Source organism: Aquarana catesbeiana, linkage group LG09 (assembly GCF_042186555.1).
Source record: "Aquarana catesbeiana isolate 2022-GZ linkage group LG09, ASM4218655v1, whole genome shotgun sequence".
Lineage (NCBI taxonomy): Eukaryota > Metazoa > Chordata > Amphibia > Anura > Ranidae > Aquarana > Aquarana catesbeiana.
In genome coordinates this window covers 149,659,307-149,685,492 of record NC_133332.1, presented here as the reverse complement: position 1 = coordinate 149,685,492, position 26,186 = coordinate 149,659,307, and the positions used below count along the sequence as shown (strand labels likewise).

General features: G+C 39.7%; 1 protein-coding gene across 2 annotated transcripts in view; it reads right to left on the bottom strand.

Moving 5' to 3' along the window:
- Positions 1-26,186, bottom strand: part of AFF2 (ALF transcription elongation factor 2) — a 976,027-nt gene that overhangs the window by 98,207 nt on the left and 851,634 nt on the right. For both annotated transcript variants that reach the window (XM_073599267.1, XM_073599268.1), the window contains one exon: positions 4,697-4,818. In XM_073599267.1, the coding sequence (XP_073455368.1) occupies positions 4,697-4,818 (122 nt within the window). The remainder of the gene's footprint in view (positions 1-4,696; positions 4,819-26,186) is intronic.

Sequence of the window (26,186 nt, the reverse complement as noted above, 5' to 3'; positions counted from 1 at the left end):
CGCGTACGGGACCCCGAAAACCAAGCACCGCCTTCAGGCTTTCTAAGGGCGTGAATTTTTGATTTCACTCTTCACTGCCTATCACAGTTTCGGAGGCCATGGAATGCCCAGGTGGCACAAAACCCCCCCAAATGACCCCATTTTGGAAAGTAGACACCCCAAGCTATTTGCTGAGAGGTATAGTGAGTATTTTGCAGACCTCACTTTTTGTCACAAAGTTTTGAAAATTGAAAAAAGAAAAAAAAAAAATGTTTTTTCTTGTCTTTCTTCATTTTCAAAAACAAATGAGAGCTGCAAAATACTCACCATGCCTTTCAGCAAATAGCTTGGGGTGTCTACTTTCCAAAATGGGGTCATTTGGGGGGGTTTTGTGCCACCTGGGCATTCCATGGCCTCCGAAACTGTGATAGGCAGTAAAGAGTGAAATCAAAAATTTTCACCCTTAGAAATCCTGAAGGCAGTGATTGGTTTTCGGGGTCCAGTACGCGGCTAGGCTCCCAAAAAGTCCCACACATGTGGTATCCCCATACTCAGGAGAAGCAGCTAAATGTATTTTGGGGTGCAATTCCACATATGCCCATGGCCTGTGTGAGCAATATATCATTTAGTGACAACTTTATGAAAAAAAAAAAAAAAAAAGTGTCACTTTCCCGCAACTTGTGTCAAAATATAAAATATTCCATGGACTCAATATGCCTCTCAGCAAATAGCTTGGGGTGTCTACTTTCCAAAATGGGGTCATTTTGGGGGGTTTTGTGCCACCTGGGCATTCCATGGCCTCCGAAACTGTGATAGGCAGTGAAGAGTGAAAGCAAAAATTTACACCCTTAGAAATCCTGAAGGCGGTGATTGGTTTTCGGGGCCCCGTACGCGGCTAGGCTCCCAAAAAGTCCCACACATGTGGTATCCCCATACTCAGGAGAAGCAGCTAAATGTATTTTGGGGTGCAATTCCACATAGGCCCATGGCCTGTGTGAGCAATATATCATTTAGTGACGACTTTTTGTAAATATTTTTTTTTTTTTTTTTTTTTGTCATTTTTCAATCACTTGGGACAAAAAAAATAAATATTCAATGGGTTCAACATGCCTCTCAGCAATTTCCTTGGGGTGTCTACTTTCCAAAATGGGGTCATTTGGGGGGGTTTTGTACTGCCCTGCCATTTTAGCACCTCAAGAAATGACATAGGCAGTCATAAACTAAAAGCTGTGTAAATTCCAGAAAATGTACCCTAGTTTGTAGACGCTATAACTTTTGCGCAAACCAATAAATATACGCTTATTGACATTTTTTTTACCAAAGACATGTGGCCGAATACATTTTGGCCTAAATGTATGACTAAAATTTAGTTTATTGGATTTTTTTTATAACAAAAAGTAGAAAATATCATTTTTTTTCAAAATTTTCGGTCTTTTTCCGTTTATAGCGCAAAAAATAAAAACCGCAGAGGTGATCAAATACCATCAAAAGAAAGCTCTATTTGTGGGAAGAAAAGGACGCAAATTTCGTTTGGGTACAGCATTGCATGACCGCGCAATTGGCAGTTAAAGCGACGCAGTGCCAAATTGGAAAAAGACCTCTGGTCCTTAGGCAGCATAATGGTCCGGGGCTCAAGTGGTTAACCAGGTCAAAGGGAACACTAGCACTAGCTCCAGCCATCAATTAGCTTTCAGGGGTGGACAGTAGGAAAATGGCTTCCATGAGCTGTGTTGAATGGATGCACGTCCATTCAGCACTATTTCTGACTGTAGGTACACACGCAAAGATGTCTCTATGAAACCCTTCAAGGTAAAAGAGAAACCCTTGATCTAAATATCATGGCCAGTGCTAGTGCACTGGCCATGATATTTTTTCCTGCTGGCTGAAGCAGCAGGAAAAAAGAGCTTTGGAATAACAGGAGGCAGCATTTCAGCTAAATCTTTACATTAGCAAGTGATATTCATTTTAAAAATGTATACTTTAGTATCACTTTAGGTTCCACTTTAACGCTGACTTCCTAACCTGCGTTCTTGTTCCAGGTCAGTGTCTCAAAAAGTACTGAAGCCTGAAAACAATTTTTTTTACAAGAAGGTAACAATAGTTGGTATTTTCTGGTTTCTTTTAAAATGACCCCCACATTTGCCAGTGTTATAGCATAACTAGGATTGCTTTGACATTAACATAGAACAGAGAAATAAATATCTCTTTTGCATTTTTAAGTAAAAGTTGGGAGATCATTATGAAGTATGAAGGTTTTTCTTGCTATCCAGGAAATTAAATATGTAGTAGTGTATGTCAAAAACAATGGATATTGGTGAGTAATGTTGAAAATGTTTCAGAACTCAGCTGAACTGAAAACGCTGTCCTTATGAGTGGTGAACGCCTCAGTGCTATTAACATAATAATAGTAGATCATTTTTTTTCCTATAGTGGCCAAAAATGTGTATACTGTATAAGAGAAGCTGTCTGAAGATCTCTCAAACTATGTAGCACTGTAAGTGTCTTTGTCATTTACTATCTCCAACTAGATTTAAACACTCCCAGTGATTTATAAAAGTGACAAACCTTTCCTCTCCCTTTCATGAAAGGAAAAGCATCATTAGTCGACATTAATTGTAACATATCGTTGAGCTGATTGTTAGCTAGCTTTGGGCTGTAACTACTCTAAAAATTGAGTTTTAATTGCAATAATAACTAATTGTAAATTAATTTATTGGAATAATTAAACATGTTTAATGACTTAATTTGCCAATATGTTTTGCTAATTGAAATGCAACAACAAACAGTTAATAAAACTGAAGAAGCAGCCTTCCTTCAGTGGATTTATGTATGAAAGGCAAAGAGCTGCCAAATACCTGCATGTCATTTGTGTACAGTAAAATATATTTAATAAGTATAACAATTATCAGCCTGTGAATTCATACTAGTCAGAGACCTTTACTGGCAATGGAATTCATTAAATCATTCCCTGTACTAAATTATATTTAGCAGTTGGATTACAAATGCGTAACAAGTACCAACTGTAGACAACAGTAGCTGATTTTAATAACATCCTTCTCACTACATTGAGCTATGTAACTGTAAACTATATCAAAAGCCAAGCCTTTTGTTCCATTTTGGATAAAGTAGGGGTTGGTCAAAATTCTTGTAACTTTTTTTGGCTGTGTGTGCTCAGTTGGAGTGGTTTCCAGTCCTATCCTTCAGACCAAGCAGAACGTTAAAGGAAACCTCCCCAAAGTGAGGGTAAATCCCCACTTAGACAGTTGTCATCCCTTTTACAAGGTTCCCTCACCTCCAATTTCAGTGACAGCTGTACAGTTTTGAAATTCCCCCAGTGGGAACACAGACAGCAATAAAAACCTGACAAAGGTTCTACCCTTCCACACTCAAGTCTAGCCAAAACTTGCCAACTAGCCAAAAAATTATGGTGATAGGTACTCTCATTTTTTATAGCAGTTTACCAAGTCAATATGAGCACAGACACATTCACCTCAATAACACTTGTGGACCTTTGTCCAGGCCATTGGGGTTAAAGGGGCAGCACTAAGACTCAGAATTTACAAACTATGAAAATTTTGTTTCCCTCTTCCGGCTACCTTTGGCAAATTCAGCAAGACAACTGTAGGATTAGAGGTTTTAAGGGATGTTGCAAGAATCTTTATTACTCAGGTAGGGATGAGCTCGATGTTCGAGTCGAATGTAAGTTTGACTCGAACATTGGGTGTTCGCCCGTTCGCCGAACAACGAATATTATGAGGTGTTTACGGCATAATCGAGCCCTGTGAAATGTCCCATAATGCACTGCAACATCGCAGTGCACTGATGTCTGATGATTGGCCAAAGCATGCACCTAACCTGCATGCTTTGGCCAATCACAGCGCGCTCAGCCGCGAGAGCCACGATTGGCCAAAGGCAGGTTGCCTTTGGCCAATCATGGCTCTGGGGGACTAAGTCCATGGCCCACACTATATAAGGCTGCTTACATAGCGGCCGTGTATAGTGTGTGACTGTGGACGGAGATAGATTGAGCTAGCGCCACCCTCCTGAACCATACCAGGCCTCTTACCCTCAACATGGTGAGGGGGTGTTCGGCTCAACCCTACTCAAAACACATGAAACCATTTCTCCTTCTCTGGTTTGGCCATCTTTACAATTGTGTATAAAACCTAGACAGCATGTTGCCTCCAACAGAGCATTTTAGCTTTAGGTGTAATTAAAATAATGACAACACAAAGGGCAAAGATTGTTTAAATGGGCATCATCATTCAGGTGTGCCTATGGCAGCAAAATGTCTACATACTGTATATCCCTGAGCCTGTGCGTGTTCACCAATCAGTGTATAACATTTACCTTCTCGTCTTTTTTCTAAAGCAGGTTCAAAAATAGCTGATTGCCATTGAAAACCTCAGCTTTAATATTTTGCAATCTTTAACCAAAACCGCTTAAAAACTATTTTAAATCATGTGATGCATCAGATGTTAGGTATATTATTGTACTTTTATACCACATCTATTCACATAATGCTTTATCTATAATCAGGCTAATAAGTATATATACTTATAACATACTGCATATAAACAGTAAAAAAAAAAAAACACACACATATTATAACACTACAATAAACAAACTATAAACAATTCATAGAGCAAAAACTACCCAATAACATGCAAATAAACACTCTGTCAAAACATATATTTAGGAAGAAAAACATACTCACTCTTTAGTGCCAGTTGTCCTATTAGGAATTGGAGAGATGCATGGAGGGAGCAGACAGGGGGTGATAGTGTCATCCAAACGCTGTTTCTTGCTGTCACTCTGTGTGTCACTGCTTTCAGATTGCTTTAAATTAATAAAAAAGTTTGTAAACAAAAAAGAATTAATTAAACTGGTAATACAGTTTAATAAATGCAATGCCCCAACCCGAAGAGTTGTTTTGTTTCTGTTACGTGAATATATTGATGGAAACTGGAAGCATACTGGTACTCATTCATGGATTTTTTGGAAAGCCAACAAAAGCCTAGGCCTAGGGAGACAAAACTTAGGAAAATGTTCTTTTTAATCACATTGCCCTTTCTTGATTTTTTACATCTTTCTTCTAGGAATTGCAGTTGTTGGATGCAGTTATAGTATCTGAGTTGTATATGACTGTGAGGTCAATAAATTGTGTGGTGGCATAGGTAACCTAATAAAATTGGAATTTGACTGCAATCCAGGTAATGCAAACAAGTAGAATTTTTCACTGCCAGGTTCACAGAACAGGTTTGGAAACTAAAGTTAACATATATAAAGAGAGCTACCATCTGTTTGATTTGAATCACAGGCCTATTTAATTTTGATTTAACATTTATAATGATTCCCACAATTATACTATCATATATTAAGCTAGCATTTAAAGATAACAAGCCTCAAGGCAAACACAAGCTTTAGTTAGCTAAGTGGTTGCTTAATTTATTACACTGAAAAACATACAAGTGCAGACCGGCATTCTTTTATAGCTACTGTATATGCTTGGTGACAATTCAGCACATACTGTATGTAGTCTTACATTTTATTGTAGCTAACCAGCAATATTAAATAAGCCAATGCAAACCAAAACTAATATTTGTGTTTCCACTAGAACATAATGATGGTGCCAATCTATCACCATTGGATTTTCCATCTGTTTGTTTTACAATATGGGGAATGCATTTGGAGGAGTTTGATACCTGTTAAAAAACAATTAAGACCAGATCCACCCTTTAGAATATATTATTTTTGGGTAACAATACAGATTAGTAATACCCTATATCATACACTATGTCCCTTATGTCCCTTATCAAAGAAGATATATAATACAGCATTAAACAACAATGCAAAGGTGTTCAAAACTTATAGTTACAAGATTTATAATGCTTCCAGTGATGTTCTACCCACTGTGTTGGCAGTAATACCTACTCCACTTTTTGGAGAATGCAGCAAAAGTGTCATCCACAGTGAGGCACATTTGGCAATTGCTATTTAAGAGTTGTTGCAAATTACAATAAAGCTCAACAGCTACTTTATGGGCAGGGATGTGCTGACATACTCCAATGTGGTCAAGAAAACAGATTATTGTTTAGTGCCCCAGTTCACATGTGGTCAACCAATTGTGTTGAGAAACAAGCTAAAACGGGAACTTATATATACCAATACCCTACTGCTTTCCCTTGGTTGTTGGTGGATACCTGAACAAACCAGCCAGATTTGCAGTTGTATTTGTTTATATGTTTGGGTAGACAAATTCTATAAATATTGCAATTTTATCAATGACGCTTTAGCTTTAGTTCACTTTCTGAATATGGTGGCAGCCAGTAGTCGAGATTAGTCAGTTTTTATTTTTTGGAAATCACCGCTCCCGAAAAAACTGCCGTTTTTGAAACTTTTTTTTTGCATTGATACATGTCCCCTGGGGCAGGACCCGGGTCCCCAAACACTTTTTATGACAATAACTTGCATATAAGCCTTTAAAATGAGCACTTTTGGTTTTTCATGTTAGTGTCCCATGAAAATACCAGAAATACTATTTCTGGAATACCAGAAATACTATTTTTTTTTCCTTAAAGTTTATCTAACACCAACCATTTTTGTTTTGGCTAGTATAGGGAATGAATAAAATGGTTTTCCTTGTACTGTAGAAATGAAAGGAAGCAAGGGGATATGCATCAAAAGTTCCCCTCTTATGCCGCTTACACACAGACGGATTTTCTGATGGGAAATGTTCGATGGGAGCTTGTTCCGACCGTGTGTATGCTCCATCGGACATTTTCCGTCGGAATTTCCAACAAACAAAATTTGAGATCTGGATCTCAAATTTTCCGACAACAAAATCTGTTGTCGGAAACTCCGATCATGTGTACACAATTCCGATGCACAAAATTCCACGCATAGTCAAAATCAAGCAGAAGAGCCGCACTGGCTACTGAACTTCATTTTTCTTGGCTCGTCGTACGTGTTGTACGTCACCGCGTTCTTGACGTTTGGAATTTCCGACAAGATTTGTGTGACCGTGTGTATGCAAGACAAGTTTGAGCCAACATCCGTCGGAAAAAAAACATGGATTTTGTTGTCGGAATGTGCGATCGTGTGTACGCGGCATTAGAGGGCTGTCACTAAAACAAGCAATCACTAAAACAAGATGTTTAGATGTTTTCCTCTCTATTCCCGTTACAGTGATAGCTCAATTTTTTTTTTTAATTTTCCCTTTCTTCCAGTCCCAGTGACAATGATCAACAGGAGAAATAAAGAAGTTGAGACACCGCAGTGGGAACACGATAAAAACCAAACGGGGGTTCTAACCATTGTATACTCTATGCAAAAGCACAAAAAGTTTTGTCTTTAGAAACACTTATAATTGTGGTGCCTACAGGGATTGATTATTAATCCAGGATAAAGCCTAAGTGACTCTTCACCACACTACTAAGAAAATACAAATCCTTGTTGCTCTGCTGTCTGATGGTGAGCACTATAAAAACTGAAACATACGAGATCCATTTTTTTTGGGGGGGGGGGGTAGTAGAACTAGGAAGGATTGTTTATAAAGGCAATCCATGCCACCTGTCACATTTGCTTGTTGCTGCACAGTAATAACAAAAACATACATCACATTGTGGTTCTGGTCTAGGCAATACAATACATATATAACATGTATATTTAGGAAAAAAAAAAGTCAATTTTTTATTGTCCTGTGTTACCCCTAGGTAGATCTACTCTTTCTGTGTGTCCTGGTGGCCATTGCCAGAAAGACAGAAAGAAATCTATGGGAAATCTAAAATTGTATACCTCTCATCAGAACAAGAGGTGGGGGGAATTTGAACATCTATTCTGGTGACAACTGTCTAAGGCCCCTTTCACACAGACTGGATCCATTCTTTTTCAGTAGCGGATCTGTCCATTAATCCCTTCCTGAGCGGAGCGGCCGTAAGACAGGTCTGTGTCCACTCCGCTTATGTAGAGCGGGCATGGACACAGCCAAATGTAAATGGACCAGCTAAAACAAGCCAGTTTATATCCGACTGCCCATAAAGGAGAATAGAGGGTCCAATCGGGTCCGCCTGAAAAATGGAAGAGTGGATCCAATTGGACCGCTCTTGTGAAAGGGGTCTAAAGAAAGGCATTCCCCTAACTTTGTAGACATCTCCACTCACTTCTTTTTGCGTTTAAAGGAAAAGTAAGAAAGGAAAATCATGATAGAGACAGCAAGAAATAACAGGGCAGGGGTTTTAACCCTCCCCTACTCCAATCGCTATCCAAAGTGAAAAAAAAGTTTTGGCTTTTGGGTATACATAAGACATGGAACTTCAAAGTCTCACTCTTAATACCAAACTCAAAAGTTATGTCTGCTTTTTATTTAAAAGAATGGAGAAAATTAAATCAGTTATGTCATTTTTATAGACAATTACATCTTAGTAAGGTGCTATGTTGAGTTAAATCTAATAACCACTTGAACACTGCCAATATAAATGCAATATAAATGTAAAGGGTATATGGAACTAGGAACCAAAGTTAATAAGCAGTAGGTATGGGCAAACGCTTCAGCCCCAGCATAAGTTCGGGCTGAACTTTGGTTGTTCGGCCATTTGGTGAACACTGAACAATATGCAGTGTTCGGGGCAAATTCGAAAGCCGCGGAACAACTTTAAAGTCTATGGGACACTAACATGAAAAACCAAAAGTGCTCATTTTAAAAGCTTATATGCAAGTTATTGTCATAAAAAGTGTTTGGGGACCCAGGTCCTGCCCCAGGGGACATGTATAAATGCAAAAAAAGTTTTAAAAACTGCAGTTTTTTCGGGAGCAGTGATTTTAATAATGCTTAAAGTGAAACAATAAAAATGAAATATTCCTTTAAATATCGTGCCTGGGGGTGTCTATAGAATGCCTGTAAAGTGGTGCAGTTTTCCCATGTTTAGAACAGTACCACAGCAAAATGACATTTCTAAAGGAAAAAAATCATTTAAAACTAATCGCGGCTGTAATGAATTGTTGAGTCTCGGCAATATAGATAAAACTCATTGAAAAAAATGGAATGGGTTCCCCCCAATCCATTACCAGGCCCTTTGGGTGGCCCCGTCCTCAGCTATATAACAGCTGTCATTGAGAAGAAGTGTCACTCGGCAGGAGCCTCCCATGAAAGCGGAACTGTTGCAGCTTTTTTTTTTCGGTCCGTTGGGCGGCGTGGATTTACATCGCTGGACATTTTTATTTTTTTATTTTTTAATAAAGGACTTGTCCCAAGCTGTCTCTTGTCTTTTTTACCATTTTTGACACTTTTTTGTGAAATGGTAGGGGTACAGTGTACCCCGTTACCAATTCACATTGGGGGCGGGATCTGGGGGTCCCCTTGTTAAAGGGGGCTTCCAGTTTCCGATAAGCCCCCACCTGCAGGCCCCCACAACCACAGGGCAAGGGTTGTGGGGATGAGGCCCTTGTCCCCATCAACATGGGGACAACGTGCTTTGGGGTCAGACCCCAAGGCACCCTCCCCATGATGAGGGCATGTGGCCTGGTACGGTTCAGGAGGGGGGGTGCTCTCATCCCCCCTCTTTTCCTATGGCCTGCCAGGTTGTGTGCTCAGATAAGGGTCTGGTATGGATTTTGGGGGGATCCCTACACCATTTTTTTTATTTTTGCGCAGGGTTCCCCTTAAAATCCATACGCCATTTTTTTTTAAATTTGGTGCACGGTTCTGCTTAATTTCCATATCAGACCTGAGGGGCCTGGTATGAATTTTTATTGTTTCACTTTAAGCATTATTAAAATCACTGCTCCGGAAAAAACGTCCATTTTTAAAACTTTATTTTGCATTGGTACATGTCCTTTGGGGCAGGACCCGTGTCCCCAAACATTTTTTATGACAATAACTTGCATATAAGCCTTTAAAATGAGCACTTTTGATTTTTCATGCTCGTGTCCCATAGACTTTAACAGTGTTCCGCGGCTTTTGAATTTGCCCCGAACACTGCATATTGTTCAGTGTTCACCAAACAGCCGAACAACCAAAGTTCGGCCCGAACTTATGCTCGGGCCAAAGCGTTCGCCCATCCCTACTGCTTATTAACTTTGGTTCCTAGTTTAACGGTGTTTGTGTGTTCTTCTGAATTTTCTGCCTGTTCAGATATTCTGAAGCAAACCGAACCGGGGGTGTTCGGCTCATACTTAATAAGCAGCTGTGCAATACATGTAAATATATGTGCAGCGCTAAACAATAAAGTGCATTTGTGCGAATACAGACAAATATCAAAATATACGAATGCGCAGGAAATCAACAGTATAGAAACAATAATAACTGTGAATAAAGTTTGAAGACACATATGCTAAATTACATGTGATGAGAGAGGGTCACACAGAGCTTGGTTGGATCTCTGATCCACTGAGAAAGAAGTCCGGACGTTCCTCTCCTATGGCCATGGATGGTTTACATCGGGAGGTTCACAGCAACTCAGGATGCAAGATGCAGTGTAGGAAGCCTCGATATCAGAATGTTTGGGAATCAAAAAGACTCCACATAGTGTGATACTGTTTCAACATCTGGTTTATTAAGCAGTACTCTTACATAAAAGACCAAGCAATGATCATGTCACAAAAAATCCTTGTTAGTTTCAAGCAGCGATCACGCAAGTGCAGCAGCATGTGTACGTACAGTCAAGTCCATAAATATTGGGGCATCAACACAATTCTAATCTTTTTGGCTCTATACACCACCACAATGGATTTTAAATGAAACAAACAAGATGTGCTCTAACTGCAGACTTTCTGCTTTCATTTGAGGGTATTTAAATCCAAATCAGGTGAACGGTGTAGGAATTACAACAGTTTGTATATGTGCCTCCCACTTTTTAAGGGACCAAATGTAATGGGACAGATTAACAATCATCCAAACTTTCACTTTTTAATACTTGGTTGCAAATCCTTTGCAGTCAATTACAGCCTGCAATCTGGAATGCATAGACATCACCAGACACTGGGTTTCATCCCTGGTGATGCTCTGCCAGGCCTCTACTGCAACTGTCTTCAGTTCTTGCTTGCTCTTGGGGCATTTTCCCTTCAGTTTTATCTTCAGCAAGTGAAATGCATGCACAATCGGATTCAGGTCAGGTGATTGACTTGGCCATTGCATAACATTCCACTTCTTTCCCTCAAAAAATGATTTGGTTGCTTTCGCAGTATGCTTCGGGTCATTGTCCATCTGCACTGTGAAGTGCCATCCAATGAGTTCTGAAGCATTTTGCTGAATATGAGCAGATAATATTGCCCGGAACACTTCAGAATTCATCCTGCTGCTTTTGTCAGCAGTCACATCATCAATAAATACATGAGAACCAGTTCCATTGGCAGCCATACATGCCCACACCATGACACTACCACCACCATGCTTCACTGATGAGGTGGTATGCTTTGGATCATGAGCAGTTCCATTCCTTCTCCATACTCTTCTCTTCCCATCACTCTGGTACAAGTTGATCTTGGTCTCATCTGTTCATAGGATGTTGTTCCAGAACTGTGAAGGCTTTATCTGGCCTTCCTGTTTTTGAGGCTCACCAATGGTTTACATCTTGTGGTGAACCCTCTATATTCACTCTGGGGAAGTCTTCTCTTAATTGTTGACTTTGACACACATACACCTACCTCCTGGAGAGTGTTCTTGATCTGGCCAACTGTTTTCTTCACCAGGGAAAAAATTCTACGGTCATCCACCACAGTTGTTTTTCGTAGTCTTTCGGGTCTTTTGGTGTTGCTGAGCTCACCAGTGCATTCTTTCTTTTTTTTTTTTTTTTTTTAAATATCTTTATTTATCCAAAACATTTTACATTTTATGACATAACATTCCAAACACATTCACATCAAAAAGTAGTATATCTTCAGTGTGATTCAAGTCTGCATCCACTCCCTTTCTAACTAACTACTTTAAATTAAACACATAAAAACACCTATAGCGCCCCCATCCACCCATTCACTCTAACCTTCCAATCATACAGGGGAGAAAAAAAAAAAAAAGAAAAAAAAAAAAAAATTTCACCCGGAAACACAAAATCTCCTGTCACCAAAAATCCACATATTTCTATCCATCACATAGCAGTTGTGAGGAGGCACTATAATCTACCCACCTAGCCCATGTGGCTTGTGTCTGTTTTATCTGTTTATTTGAACCCTCCTCTAGCACTTTTCTCTCCTCTAGAGTCTGCATTTCCGCCATCTCACACTCCCATTCCATCATGGAGGGCGTATTTCCACTTTTCCATTTTCTCGCTATACAAGTACGTGCAGCAGTTAAGAAATATTTTAATGGGTCTCTTTTTATATTTTTTATTGAACCAGGTATCATAGATAATACTGTTGTTAGTATATCTGGGTATATTTCGTTCCCTGTCATAGCCCTGTAGATTTCAAATATCTTTTGCCAAAATGGTAGGATTCTGGGACAATAATACCACATATGGGACATGGTACCTGATGTTACTTGACATCTCCAACATTCTTCTTTATTTGTTGGGTTCATCCTATGTAGATCTTTCGGGCACTTATACCATCTAGCTAATATCTTATAATTTCTTTCCTGATGCTTAATAGATACGGAAACTTTATGGGTTACTGCAATAGCTTTTTCCCATTTTTTCCTAGGGATCTCTTTCCCAAGTTCCTCCTCCCATTTCTTAGTATATGATATCACCTGGCTTTGGCTTTCGTCATTCAAGATTTTATATACCTTAGATAGTACATGTAAAGGTCTCTCTTCTTGAGTAAAAATTTTTTCTAAGGCTGTTAAGGGCCTATCCATTGCTACTTCTTTTACCAGGGATGCCACATATCTTTGGAGTAGACCATGTTGCATCCATTCATTTTTATGATCCTCTCCCATCATCATCAACGGGAGCACATTGTTCCCCACCATGGTTTCTATTATCCTTGTATCTTCATGTCTTTTCCATTTAAGAAAAGTCTTTGCTCTTAGTGCAAGTGGAAATTCAGGGTTATCAAATAATGGGGTCATAGGCCCTCTAAAAGTAGAACCCATCCCCTTTTTGATCATATTATCCCAAGCTTTCATTGTTGAAACTACTAAAGAGGGTATAACGCCATCTGTCGATCTTTGTTCTCTTTGAATCCAAGGTAGAGATTTCAGTTTTAATCCTGTGATCTCCTCCTCCAGTTTCACCCACTGTTTATTGTTCCTATTTTGGAACCAGTCCACAATTCTGGTAATCATTATTGCCCTTAAATAAGTTGTTATGTCCAGGAGGGCAAGGCCGCCGTCTTTTTTAGACTTATTTAGTATCTTTCTATTTATTCTAGGTGTCTTGCCCGCCCAGACAAATTGTCCAATTGCTCTGGTCAGTTTCTTCACAATGCCCGTAGCAGGATATATAGGGATCGTTTGTAGGATATATAATACTTTGGGCAATATGTCCATTTTTACAATATTTATCCTACCTATCCAAGAGAAAGTGCCCTTTTCATATTGTTGGAGTGTTTTCGTTATTTTTTGCACCATCGGGACATAATTATATTCCTCCAATTTTTTCAGATCTGTGGGGATATATGTACCAAGATATTTGATAGAATTTTCTTGCCATCTAAAGGAAAAATCTTTTTTAAGCAATTCTATCATAGTTCTTGTTATATTGATGTTCAATGCCTCAGATTTTTTAAAGTTCACTTTGAAGTTACTTAAGGTGCCAAATCGATCAAATTCAGCTATCAGGTTTGGTAATGTTATTAGTGGGTTTGTAACATAGAGCAAAATATCATCTGCATATACGGACATTTTGTACTCTATATCTCCCCCTTTTACCCCTTGTATATCTTTATTTGCCCGAATCGCACTTAATAGATGCTCCATGACGAGTATGTATAATATTGGGGATAATGGACAGCCTTGTCTAGTTCCGTTTGCTATATGTATTTCTCCCGAGAATCCGCTGTTCGCCCGGATCTTTGCGGTAGGGTGATGGTATAAGGCCATTATTTTATCTATTAATACAGGTCCTACTCCCCATTGTATAAGTGTCTCTTTAAGGAAGCTCCATCCCACCCTGTCAAATGCCTTTTCAGCATCTATTGAAAGCAGACAGGATGGGATGGAGCCCTCCCGTGCATATTCCATTAATGTAAGAGTTTTCAGGGTATTATCTCTAGCTTCTCTACCTTTTACAAAACCCACCTGGTCCAGGTGTCTATGGTCAGGTATTATAGGGGTAAGTCTATTGGCAATAACTTTTGAGTATATTCTGAGATCGATGTTCGTTAAGGATATTGGTCTATAATTTCCACATAAGGTATGATCCTTATCTGGTTTAGGTACGAGCGTAATGTAAGACTGCATACTTTGTGATCCAAAAGGCGTTGTGGATACTGCATTAAAGGTTCGTTTCATTATAGGCATAAGCTCTGTTTTAAATGTTTTGTAAAAACGTGGGGTATATCCATCTGGGCCTGGACTTTTCCCAAGTATTAGTGAGTCGATCACTCTTTGTATTTCTACTATAGAGAAATCTTGCTCTAACTGCTTTGTCTCCATGGAGGTTAAGGCCGGTATTGCATTTTCCTTTATATATTGCCGTATATCTTGTTGAAATTTATCGGGATTTTTGTCAGCCCTATAGTTAGATATGTTATATAATTTCGTATAGAATACCTGGAACTCATTTAAGATCCCTTTTGGGTCATATTTCACCTCGCCTGACTCTGTTTTTATCTTTATGATAGGAGTTGTTTTACCTCTATTTTTTAGAGTTCTGGCTAACAATTTGCCTGGTTTATTCCCTTGTTGGTAATATAGGGAACGATTATTATCCCTGATATTAAGTGTTTTTTCGTTTAGCAGTGTTTGTAATTCTGCTTTTAATTTCGTTACTTCTATTAATGTTTCTCGTGTTAGATTTCGTTTATGTTGGGCTTCCCCAGAGGATATTTCTTTGAATAATTGAGTTATTCTACTATTTTTCATTTTTTTCAGCCTAGCCCCGTGTTTTATAAATAGGCCTCGAATCACACACTTTAATGCTTCCCATTGTATTGGCAGGGATGTATTGTCTCCAATATGATCATTTACAAAATCTGTTATTGCTTTTCTTATTTCTTTTACACATGTCTCATCATACAATAAATTATCGTTAAGTCTCCAATTTCCCCTATTATTCTCGCCCATATATGTATCTATTTTTACAAAAACTGGCGTATGATCAGACCATATTGTACTACCAATCTCCGCGGCCAATATAGCATTTACCGCTCTCTGATTTATTTAAAAAAAATCTAATCGATGATATGATCCATGGACTTTAGAATAGAAAGTAAAATTTTTCTCTGATGGATGCAAAAGACGCCAAATGTCCACCAGCTGGCACTTTAGCATCATTTCTTTAAATTTCTTCTTATCCTTACTAACCTGTACTGTCTTTGGTGCTGTAGTATCTATATTTTTATCCATAACAAAATTGAAGTCACCACCAATTATGATTATACCTTCCACTTTTTCCATAAGTTGACTAATCAGTTGTAATCCTGTTTTAATCTGATTTTGATTGGGTAAATATAGATTTATAAGCGTATACTTTTTACCATATATTTTGAGCTTAAGTAAAATTGCTCTGCCATCCCTATTACGCCATTCTTCCAGTATTTGATAAGGGATTGTTCTATGAATTGCAATAGATACCCCTCTCGCCTTCGAGTATCCATAGGAATCATGGAACCACGTAGTATAGTGTTTGTTCCGTAGGTTAGGTATGTGGTCTGTCTGGAAATGCGTCTCTTGGAAGAGGACTATCCCAACCTTCTGTTTATGGAGAGAATATAAAACCTGAGATCTTTTTGATGCCGAGTTGAGACCCCTAATATTATATGAGCATATATTCATTATATTTCCAAGGTGACAAAACAACAGAACAAAAAAAAAAAAAAAAAAAAGGGGGAAAAAAAGGGGGGGGGAGACAAGAAAAAAATCAATACAATCCGCTCACACACACACCCCAATTCGTACTCTATTGACTAAAAAACAGTCTATCTTACTTTTACGTAAGTTCCCTCAACTTAGGGTGATTGGAGCCTAACGTCCAATTACTGCCGCCCAGTCGGTGGCTACACGCTGACATTTATACATTACAATCTTATGTATTGCTTTATATTATACACCATCCCTCTGAGTATTGGGATCTAGGGGGAACTGCTCCAACTAAAGGGAGAGAGAGACATTATCTGTAAGATGCATTATGCCCATATAAAGGACAAGATCATGCAAGCTGCACGTCAAAATAATGGTATTCAGTAGGGATGAGCCGAACACCCCCCTGTTCGGTTCGCACCAGAACATGCGAACAGGAAAAAAGTTCGTTCGAACATGCGAACACCGTTAAAGTCTATGGGACACGAACATGAATAATCAAAAGTGCTAATTTTAAAGGCTTATATGCAAGTTATTGTCATAAAAAGTGTTTGGGGACCTGGGTCCTGCCCCAGGGGACATGGATCAATGCAAAAAAAAGTTTTAAAAACGGCCGTTTTTTCAGGAGCAGTGATTTTAATAATGCTTAAAGTCAAACAATAAAAGTGTAATATCCCTTTAAATTTCGTACCTGGGGGGTGTCTATAGTATGCCTGTAAAGGGGCGCATGTTTCCTGTGTTTAGAACAGTCTGACAGCAAAATGACATTTTGAAGGAAAAAACTCATTTAAAACTACCCGCGGCTATTGCATTGCCGACAATACACATAGAAGTTCATTGATAAAAACGGCATGGGAATTCCCCAAAGGGGAACCCCGAACCAAAATTAAAAAAAAAAATGACGTGGGAGTCCTCCTAAATTCCATACCAGGCCCTTCAGGTCTGGTATGGATATTAAGGGGAACCCCGGCCAAAATTAAAAAAAAAAAATGACGTGGGGTTCCCCCTAAATTCCATACCAGACCCTTCAGGTCTGGTATGGATTTTAAGGGGAACCCCGCGCCAAAAAAAAAAAAAAAAACGGCGTGGGGTCCCCCCAAAAATCCATACCAGACCCTTATCCGAGCACGCAACCTGGCAGGCCGCAGGAAAAGAGGGGGGGACGAGAGTGCGGCCCCCCCTCCCTCCTGAACCGTACCAGGCCACATGCCCTCAACATTGGGAGGGTGCTTTGGGGGGGGTAGCCCCCCAAAACACCTTGTCCCCATGTTGATGAGGACAAGGGCCTCATCCCCACAACCCTGGCCGGTGGTTGTGGGGGTCTGCGGGCGGGGGGCTTATCGGAATCTGGAAGCCCCCTTTAACAAGGTGACCCCCAGATCCCGGCCCCCCCCCTGTGTGAAATGGTAAGGGGGTACATAAGTACCCCTACCATTTCACGAAAAAAGTGTCAAAAATGTAAAAAATGACAAGAGACAGTTTTTGACAATTCCTTTATTTAAATGCTTCTTCTTTCTTCTATCTTCCTTCATCTTCTGGTTCTTCTGGCTCTTCTGGTTCTTCTGGTTCTTCCTCCGGCGTTCTCGTCCAGCATCTCCTCCGCGGCGTCTTCTGTCTTCTTCTCCTCGGGCCGCTCCGCACCCATGGCATGGGGGGGAGGCTCCCGCTCTTCTCTTCTTCTCTTCTTCTCTTCTTCTCTTCTTCTCTTCTTCATTTTCTTCTCCGGGCCGCTCCGCAATCCATGCTGGCATGGAGGGAGGCTCCCGCTGTGTGACGGCGCTCCTCGTCTGACAGTTCTTAAATAACGGGGGGGCGGGGCCACCCGGTGACCCCGCCCCCCTCTGACGCACGGTGACTTGACGGGACTTCCCTGTGGCATTCCCCGTGACGTCACAGGGAAGTCCCGTCAAGTCACCGTGCGTCAGAGGGGGGCGGGGTCACCGGGTGGCCCCGCCCCCCCGTTATTTAAGAACTGTCAGACGAGGAGCGCCGTCACACAGCGGGAGCCTCCCTCCATGCCAGCATGGATTGCGGAGCGGCCCGGAGAAGAAAATGAAGAAAAGAAGAAGAGAAGAAGAGAAGAGCGGGAGCCTCCCCCCCATGCCATGGGTGCGGAGCGGCCCGAGGAGAAGAAGATAGAAGACGCCGTGGAGGAGATGCTGGACGAGAACGCCGGAGGAAGAACCAGAAGAACCAGAAGATGAAGGAAGCTAGAAGAAGCATTTAAATAAAGGAATTGTCAAAAACTGTCTCTTGTCATTTTTAACATTTTTGACACTTTTTTCGTGAAATGGTAGGGGTACTTATGTACCCCCTTACCATTTCACACAGGGGGGGCCGGGATCTGGGGGTCACCTTGTTAAAGGGGGCTTCCAGATTCCGATAAGCCCCCCGCCCGCAGACCCCCACAACCACCGGCCAGGGTTGTGGGGATGAGGCCCTTGTCCTCATCAACATGGGGACAAGGTGTTTTGGGGGGCTACCCCAAAGCACCCTCCCAATGTTGAGGGCATGTGGCCTGGTACGGTTCAGGAGGGAGGGGGGGCCGCACTCTCGTCCCCCCCTCTTTTCCTGCGGCCTGCCAGGTTGCGTGCTCGGATAAGGGTCTGGTATGGATTTTTGGGGGGACCCCACGCCGTTTTTTTTTTTTTTTTTGGCACGGGGTTCCCCTTAAAATCCATACCAGACCTGAAGGGTCTGGTATGGAATTTAGGGGGAACCCCACGTCATTTTTTTTTTTAAATTTTGGCCGGGGTTCCCCTTAATATCCATACCAGACCTGAAGGGCCTGGTATGGAATTTAGGGGGACCCCCACGTCATTTTTTTTTTTTTAATTTTGGTTCGGGGTTCCCCTTTTGGGAATTCCCATGCCGTTTTTATCAATGAACTTCTATGTGTATTGTCGGCAATGCAATAGCCGCGGGTAGTTTTAAATGAGTTTTTTCCTTCAAAATGTCATTTTGCTGTCAGACTGTTCTAAACACAGGAAACATGCGCCCCTTTACAGGCACACTATAGACACCCCCCAGGTACGAAATTTAAAGGGATATTACACTTTTATTGATTGACTTTAAGCATTATTAAAATCACTGCTCCTGAAAAAACGGCCGTTTTTAAAACTTTTTTTTGCATTGATCCATGTCCCCTGGGGCAGGACCCAGGTCCCCAAACACTTTTAATGACAATAACTTGCATATTAGCCTTTAAAATTAGCACTTTTGATTTCTCCCATAGACTTTTAAAGGGTGTTCCGCGGCATTCGAATTTGCCGCGAACACCCCAAATTGTTCGCTGTTCGGTGAACTTGCGAACAGCCAATGTTCGAGTCGAACATGAGTTCGACTCGAACTCGAAGCTCATCCCTAGTATTCAGTATGAAGGGGCTCCATTACAATTGTTCCAAGACTTATCCAAATTTACACTGGACAGCAGAAGAGCGCTAAAACCCCTAGTGGAGCAGCTGAGGAAAAATAATCTACAGTATAGATGGAAATTTCCATTCCAATTATAGGCACAAAAAGAGGGACTCAATATAGTTTTCAGGGACCTGGAAGATTTACCGCAGTTTGTGTCAGCTCTTAATTTACCAGAAATAGAACTACCGAACTGGCCCGTTTCATTTATGAAGATGTTCAAATAATCCTACTGGGTTAGAGACCATAAATGGGAGTAGGGGATAGAGGGCTCTGGGTATGATGGGGAGGAGGGAGGGGGGGTATTGTTGACGAATTTTCCTTTTTTTTTTTTTGTAGCAATTTGTGTGCATTTAATAGATGATGAGATAAGAGGGGAATAGATGTTATTGGACATGTAGGCACACTTTTAATTAGGGGCAATGGGGTATATTTTATAGCACTTAGATTAAACACATAGAACTAGATAGGGGGCGGAGTTTTTTTTCTCCCCCCCCCCTTTTTTTTTTTTTTCTTCATACATACACATACACTGGATGTGAATAGGATGTCTGGTTCAGTATATTACACTTTTTCCTTTTATCACCATAGCGGGTTTTGAGCATAAATTCTACAACTATTGTACACATTTTCAATACACTAATTATTGCATATAAGATATTCTTCCCTCCCGGATCCCCTCCGGATCTAGGGTTTGGTGGGGGGTTGTTTTTTTTTTTTTCTTTTCCACAGATAATAGTACTCTACACATATAGTGGACACTAAAATGGAGTTTTCTATGGATTTTCTGTATAATTTTTTGTATTATGACAGTTTGTGAATATACAGAAATGTATTGATAGGCACTGCACTAAAAGCTATACGCACAACATAGTGATGTGGGTGAGGGGTGGGGGGGTAAGGGGGGAGAGTGGGGGGGAGGGAGGGAAACAAATGATATTTATAGTTATTGTTTGTATATTTATCAGTACTGCACTAAAGATCACACATACAGATTTAGAGACGGGGATAGTATTTTTTTCCTCTTACATTCACCCCCTCGGCGGTGGGAAGGAGGAGGAGGGGAGGTTTTTTTTTTTTTTTGAATATACAGCCTTATATAGACTATTAAGCAAGTATTATTATTATGATAGGATGCGTCACATACTTTACAGATACTGTAGGATGGTTATAATGTAGAGATGGGGGTGGGGTGGGTTTTTTTTTTTTTCTCTCTCCTCCTCCCTCCCATGCCTCAAGGTCTTCTTTCTCCCCCTCTCCTCCCCTCTCCCTCCTGCCTGCCTCTTCGCCTGGTATTAGGCGTCGGGTTTGAAGGGCGGGGGGGAGGGGGGCTATAGGGCGTTCTTTCTTTTTTAAGGATGTTCCAAATAGTTGATTTGGCCACACCTAATGTTTTTGCTATCTCTCTGATTTTTTTTTTTTTTTCAGCCTAATGATGGCTTGCTTCACTGATAGTGACAGCTCTTTGGATCTCATATTGACAGTTGACAGCAACATATTCTAAATGCAAATAGCACACTTGAAATGAACTCTGGACCTTTTATCTGTTCCTTGTAAATGGGATAATGAGGGAATAACACACACCTGGCCATGGAACAGCTGAGCAGCCAATTGTCCCATTACTTTTGTCCCTTAAAAAGTGGGAGGCACATATACAAACTGTTGTAATTCCTACACCATTCACCTGATTTGGTTGTAAATACCCTCAAATTAAAGCTGAAAGTCTGCAGTTAAAGCACATCTTGTTCATTTTATTTCAAATCCATTATGGTGGTGTATAGAGCCAAAAAGATTAGAATTGTGTCAATGTCCCAATATTTATGGACCTGACTGTAGCTATCCCGACAATCGTTTCATCATAAATGACATTATCAGGGGTATCCCTGATGATGTCATTTATGATGAAATGTATGTTGAGACAGTATCACACTATGTGGAGTCTTTTAGTTTCCTAAACATTCTGATATCAAGGCTTCCTACACTGCATCTTGCATCCTGAGTTGCTGTGAACCTCCCGGTGTCTACCATCCACGGCCATAGGAGAGAAACGTCTGGACTTCTTTCTCAGTGGATCAGAGATCCAACCAAGCGCTGTGTGACCTCTCTTAGTAAGAGGGGTCACTGTCTTTCCGGTAAGCCTCCATTTTTGTTATGGTGATGGGTGTCACTCCTTCAGGTGTATGATCATCATTTCCAAACACTCTCTTCTTCCATGAGACTTTCTTTGATGTAATCCAGCTTTATATAAACTTTTTGTTTGCACAATTGCACTTTATTCTCATGTGATGTAATTTAGCATATGTGTCTTCAGACTTTATTCACAGTTATTATTGTTTATATACTGTTGACTATCTGCACATTCGTATATGTTAATATTTGTCTGTATTCGCACAAATGCACTTTATTGTTTAGCGCTGTACTCTTTTCACAATTATATGTAATAAAAATAGCTTTCTTTGATCTTCTTTCAGTGTGTAACAGAGAACTGGCTGAAGAATGTATACCATTCAACTAATGGGATTTAATGAGTATGCAACAGATTTGACCTTCTCTTTGCATATGTAGGTCAGCTCTGCTCCTTATGAGTCATGTAATGAAACACATAACATCTATATAATCTACAGGAGATCAGGGACACGGTAATACTGTCTACACTAACATTTGAGTCAGTTAAGCACACATTGAACTTCCTTGGCTGTGTGCACAGATTATAGTATGCATTATCACTTTTCACAAACTCATTAACCACTTCAGCCCCAGAAGATTTTACCCTCTTCCTGACCAAGGCATTTTTTGAGATTTGGAACTGCATCACTTTGGCTGACAATTGCGCAGATGTGCAACACTGTACCCAAACAAAATTGACGTCCTTTTTTTCCCACAAATAGAGCTTTCTTTTGGTGGTATTTGATCACCTGCGGTTTTTATTTTTTGCGCTATAAACAAAAAAAGGCTGTCAATTTTTAAAAAAAAAGCAATATTTTTTACTTTTTGCTATAATAAATTTCCCCCCCAAAAATATAAAAAAACATTTCTTCTACAGTTTAGGCCATTCTTCTACATATTTTTGGTAAAAAATTGCAATAAGTGTATATTGATCGGTTTGTGCAAAAGTTATAGTGTCTACAAAATAGGGGATAGATTTATGGCATTTTTATTATAAATTTTTGTTTTCACTAGTAATGTATCTGTAAAGTAATCTGTGATTTTTATCAGGACTTCAACGTTAAGGCGGACACATCGGACAGTTTTGACACTATTTTGGGACCATTGTCATTTATACAGCAATCAGAGTCACAAATAGCCACTTATAACTGTATAAATGACACTGGCAGGGAAGGGGTTAAACACTAGGGGGTGCTCAAGGGGTTAAGTGTGTCCTAGGGAGGTGTTCTAACTGTAGGGGGGGGTGGGCTCACTACAACATGACAGAGATCACTGCTCCTGATGACAGAGAGCAGTGGATCTCTGTCATGTTGCTAGGAAGAACAGGGAAATGCCTTGTTCACATAGGCATCTACCCGTTCTGCCTCTCTTCACTGCAATTGCGGGCCGCCAGCAAACATAGAGTTTGCGGGACCCACGGGCACAATAGGCGGCAAAATCAAAGGGACGCACAGGTACGCCCATTTGCCTGCCTGTGCCATTCTGCCAACATACATCTGTGTGCGGCAGTCGGCAAGTGGTTAATCTCACTCACTATGATAACTAATCAAAAACATATTACACTATAATGTGCTTGTTTAATTCTTGCACATGTGGTACATGCATGGACCATATTGATGGCCATATAGTATAATATTTTTTATCTATTTATATATTTTATCTTATTCAGGTCAATGCCAGAAGACCCTATTTTATTTTTATGTATTAGTGAAAGTCTCTGTCAGAAGTGAATAGTATAACTCCAATCTCTAAACAAAAAATTACTAATCAAAACCTATGGTTTGCATGGTTCTCTGATGATTGACAAATTGTCACTTGTTTATTTAAGAGAATCACATTTTGTCTAAAAGGTATTGGGTTTGCCCAATCTTCTGTTATTTCAACCATCTCTCATTATAAGCAGTTGGGCAATCCCTTCTTTAGATTACATACATATTCAAGTGATATAGCATTTGTATTGCCAGATCCCTATAAGCAATCTGATGTATTTGGTTAGAGAATACTTTTGACAAGTGTAAATACAAGTTGGGCTTATTAACAATCAGTCATTTTAAAGATATATAATTTAAAGAACATAAAAAAAACATTTTTATGATATTAAAAATGATATTTATAGTGATATACTGTGTTGTAGGGGAGGTACCAAACAATTCCTTATTGCCCTAGATTATTGTAAGATTTTTTTATTACAAAATGCAATTAATCAAAAAAATGCCATTTTTGAAAAAATGTGGTACTCTCTAAAGTAGTTCTGAAGTACATTTTTTTCACATTGGACAGAAAAAAATGGTTAAAACCCTTGTCACTTTATATTATCTTTCACTGGGGAGATTTCCCTTCACTCCCTATCTGGTAGACACAAGTGAAGAACAAAAGAAAACTCCCCAAAACAGGTGACATATCAAACTTTAGAATTTTCTCTAACCTCAGTCCTAGTGTCAAAGATCACCAGGACAAATAGAGGGTTCTCCCTTACTAGGACACACACAGCAATAAAAACCTGTGAGATGTGAAAGTAGGAGGCACTGACTCCAAATGTACATAGATTTCACAGTCAAGGTATAAACCATATTTGTATGTACACAGGGCTCAGGTTAGCAGCTCATGGACTCCAAGAGGCTTCTGAGGGCCACCTTGGTAACATCCAAGGGGTAAGAAAAAAAACAGACCACATCCAGGCCAAATATTGAGAGGCAATAAAGACTTTTTTACATCATAAAAGGTCAAAATGACAAGCTAATGTGTTTTTTTTTGGGGGGGGGGGGGGGTTCTGCTGCTGATCATGGGTTCAATGCTTCACAGGTCTTTAACCGCTTTTTTTTATTTTTATGTATTTTGCAGATTTAAAATATTTTGTTTGGAGATATTATAGACTTTTTTTTTCTCATATACTGTTCATAAGTTTTCGTTGCTGTCCATGACTGTATTCCAACAGGAATTTTAAGCCCATTGTAAGGAGGCCCTTAAGAACTCCTGACACATGATGGCTTGTCCTTTTGACGTGCAATAATAAAAAAACTTCATGATGTTTAAGCAGCCCATAGCCCTGTAGCGCTGATCTAGAAAATTGGCCAGGGTGGTTGTACAGAACTGTACAAGCTGTATTAAAATCCTAAGGTTTGCTTTGCCATTATATAAGAGTTTTGGCTAGCCAAGAAACCTCTAGGTTTTTAAAGGATGCAACGCCATTTGCCCTATAAACAGCATTATGAAAGGAGTGTAGATGGAGAGCCTAATGCATCTAAAGCCATTTTTTACATTTTGGAAACAGTAGTGATGGGTTAGAACTGTCGTTGTGCTTTTATTGCTCAAAGTGGTATAGAAAAACACATCTACACTAGACTAAACCTGTTCATACATGGATTGAGTTTCAAAACTAAGCTCTCTATATGTGCTCCTTTCATAACACTGTTTATAAGGCACATGACGTTGCATCCTTTAAAAATCTGCAGGTTTCCTGGCTAGCCCAAACTCTTGTATAATGGCAGAGCAAACTTTGGGCTTTTAATACAACCCTTTGATAGTGGCTGATTACTAAGTAACTCAGTAATAATAGGCTACAGCTAAGGCCTATAATATATGCACCCCTTATATAACACTGTTTATAGGGGACATAGTGATACATCCCGTAAAAATCTGGAGGTTTTCTGGTTTGCCTAAAATCTTATATAATGAGAGGGAAAACCTTAGGCTTTTAATAATACCCTTTCATAGTGATTGATTACTGATTAATATACAGTAAAGCCACAGCTAGGGCTACTGTTTTGTCATGTGTCTATCTGTTTTCAAAATCAAGAAGGTTGACTGCACTATGGCCTAGTAATAAAATTACATAGGCTTAGCACTTAGACAGCCATGCCAGTGAGCACCTTCTGGACAAAGCTTAAGTGGTCTGTCTAAAAATCTGTGATTTACTCTCTACCTTAGGCTCCATTCATGCATAAGCAGGTGTGGCAGTGCACATACGTTTTTGTATGTTTAAGTGCATTGCGTTTAGGGTAGTCCATTCCTTTCAACAGGCTGCCCTACACACAGCAATCAAACAAAAAAAGTATTCTTCTTACCCTAATTACACTACGGTGCATGCCAATAAATGACCATGTGTGGCACGAATTAGGATACATGCATTGGCTGGTTTGTTTGGGGTGCCATTAAGAATGAATGGCACTGCACTACACCTACTGAAACATAAGGCTGCAGGAAGTTATGTGATATTGCACATGTTCCCACTTTATATAAATGTGAACAAGATCTTGGAACACAATATCGTTATTTTAACCCAAAAATAATTCTGCTTTTCTGGATTGCTCTTTTTTTTATCAAACTCCAGTGAATAAATTGCACAGCAGATACATAATCAATTTAAAGCACAAGTAAATATAATCTACTCACATGCAAAATATGAAGATAAATAAACAAAAAAACAAGTATGCATGTACTACAAAGTTGATATTTTTAATAAAAGTCTGTATGTACTGGTATATCTATCATACACATGTAAAAATGTAGTATCATACTGTATATTGCAATGTTTCCTTTTAAAGTATAACTAAAGACAATTTTGATTTTGGATATAGTGGAGAGAGGTTAGTCCAGTTTTTTGCCGTCTGTTTCCCCTGTTAAATAGATTCACCCTCTCTATTAGTCCTGTTTACCATTATCATTGAAAGTGAAAGTAAAGAAAATCACAAATTTTGGTTTGTCCCCAAAAAAGGAAAAAAGGAAAAAT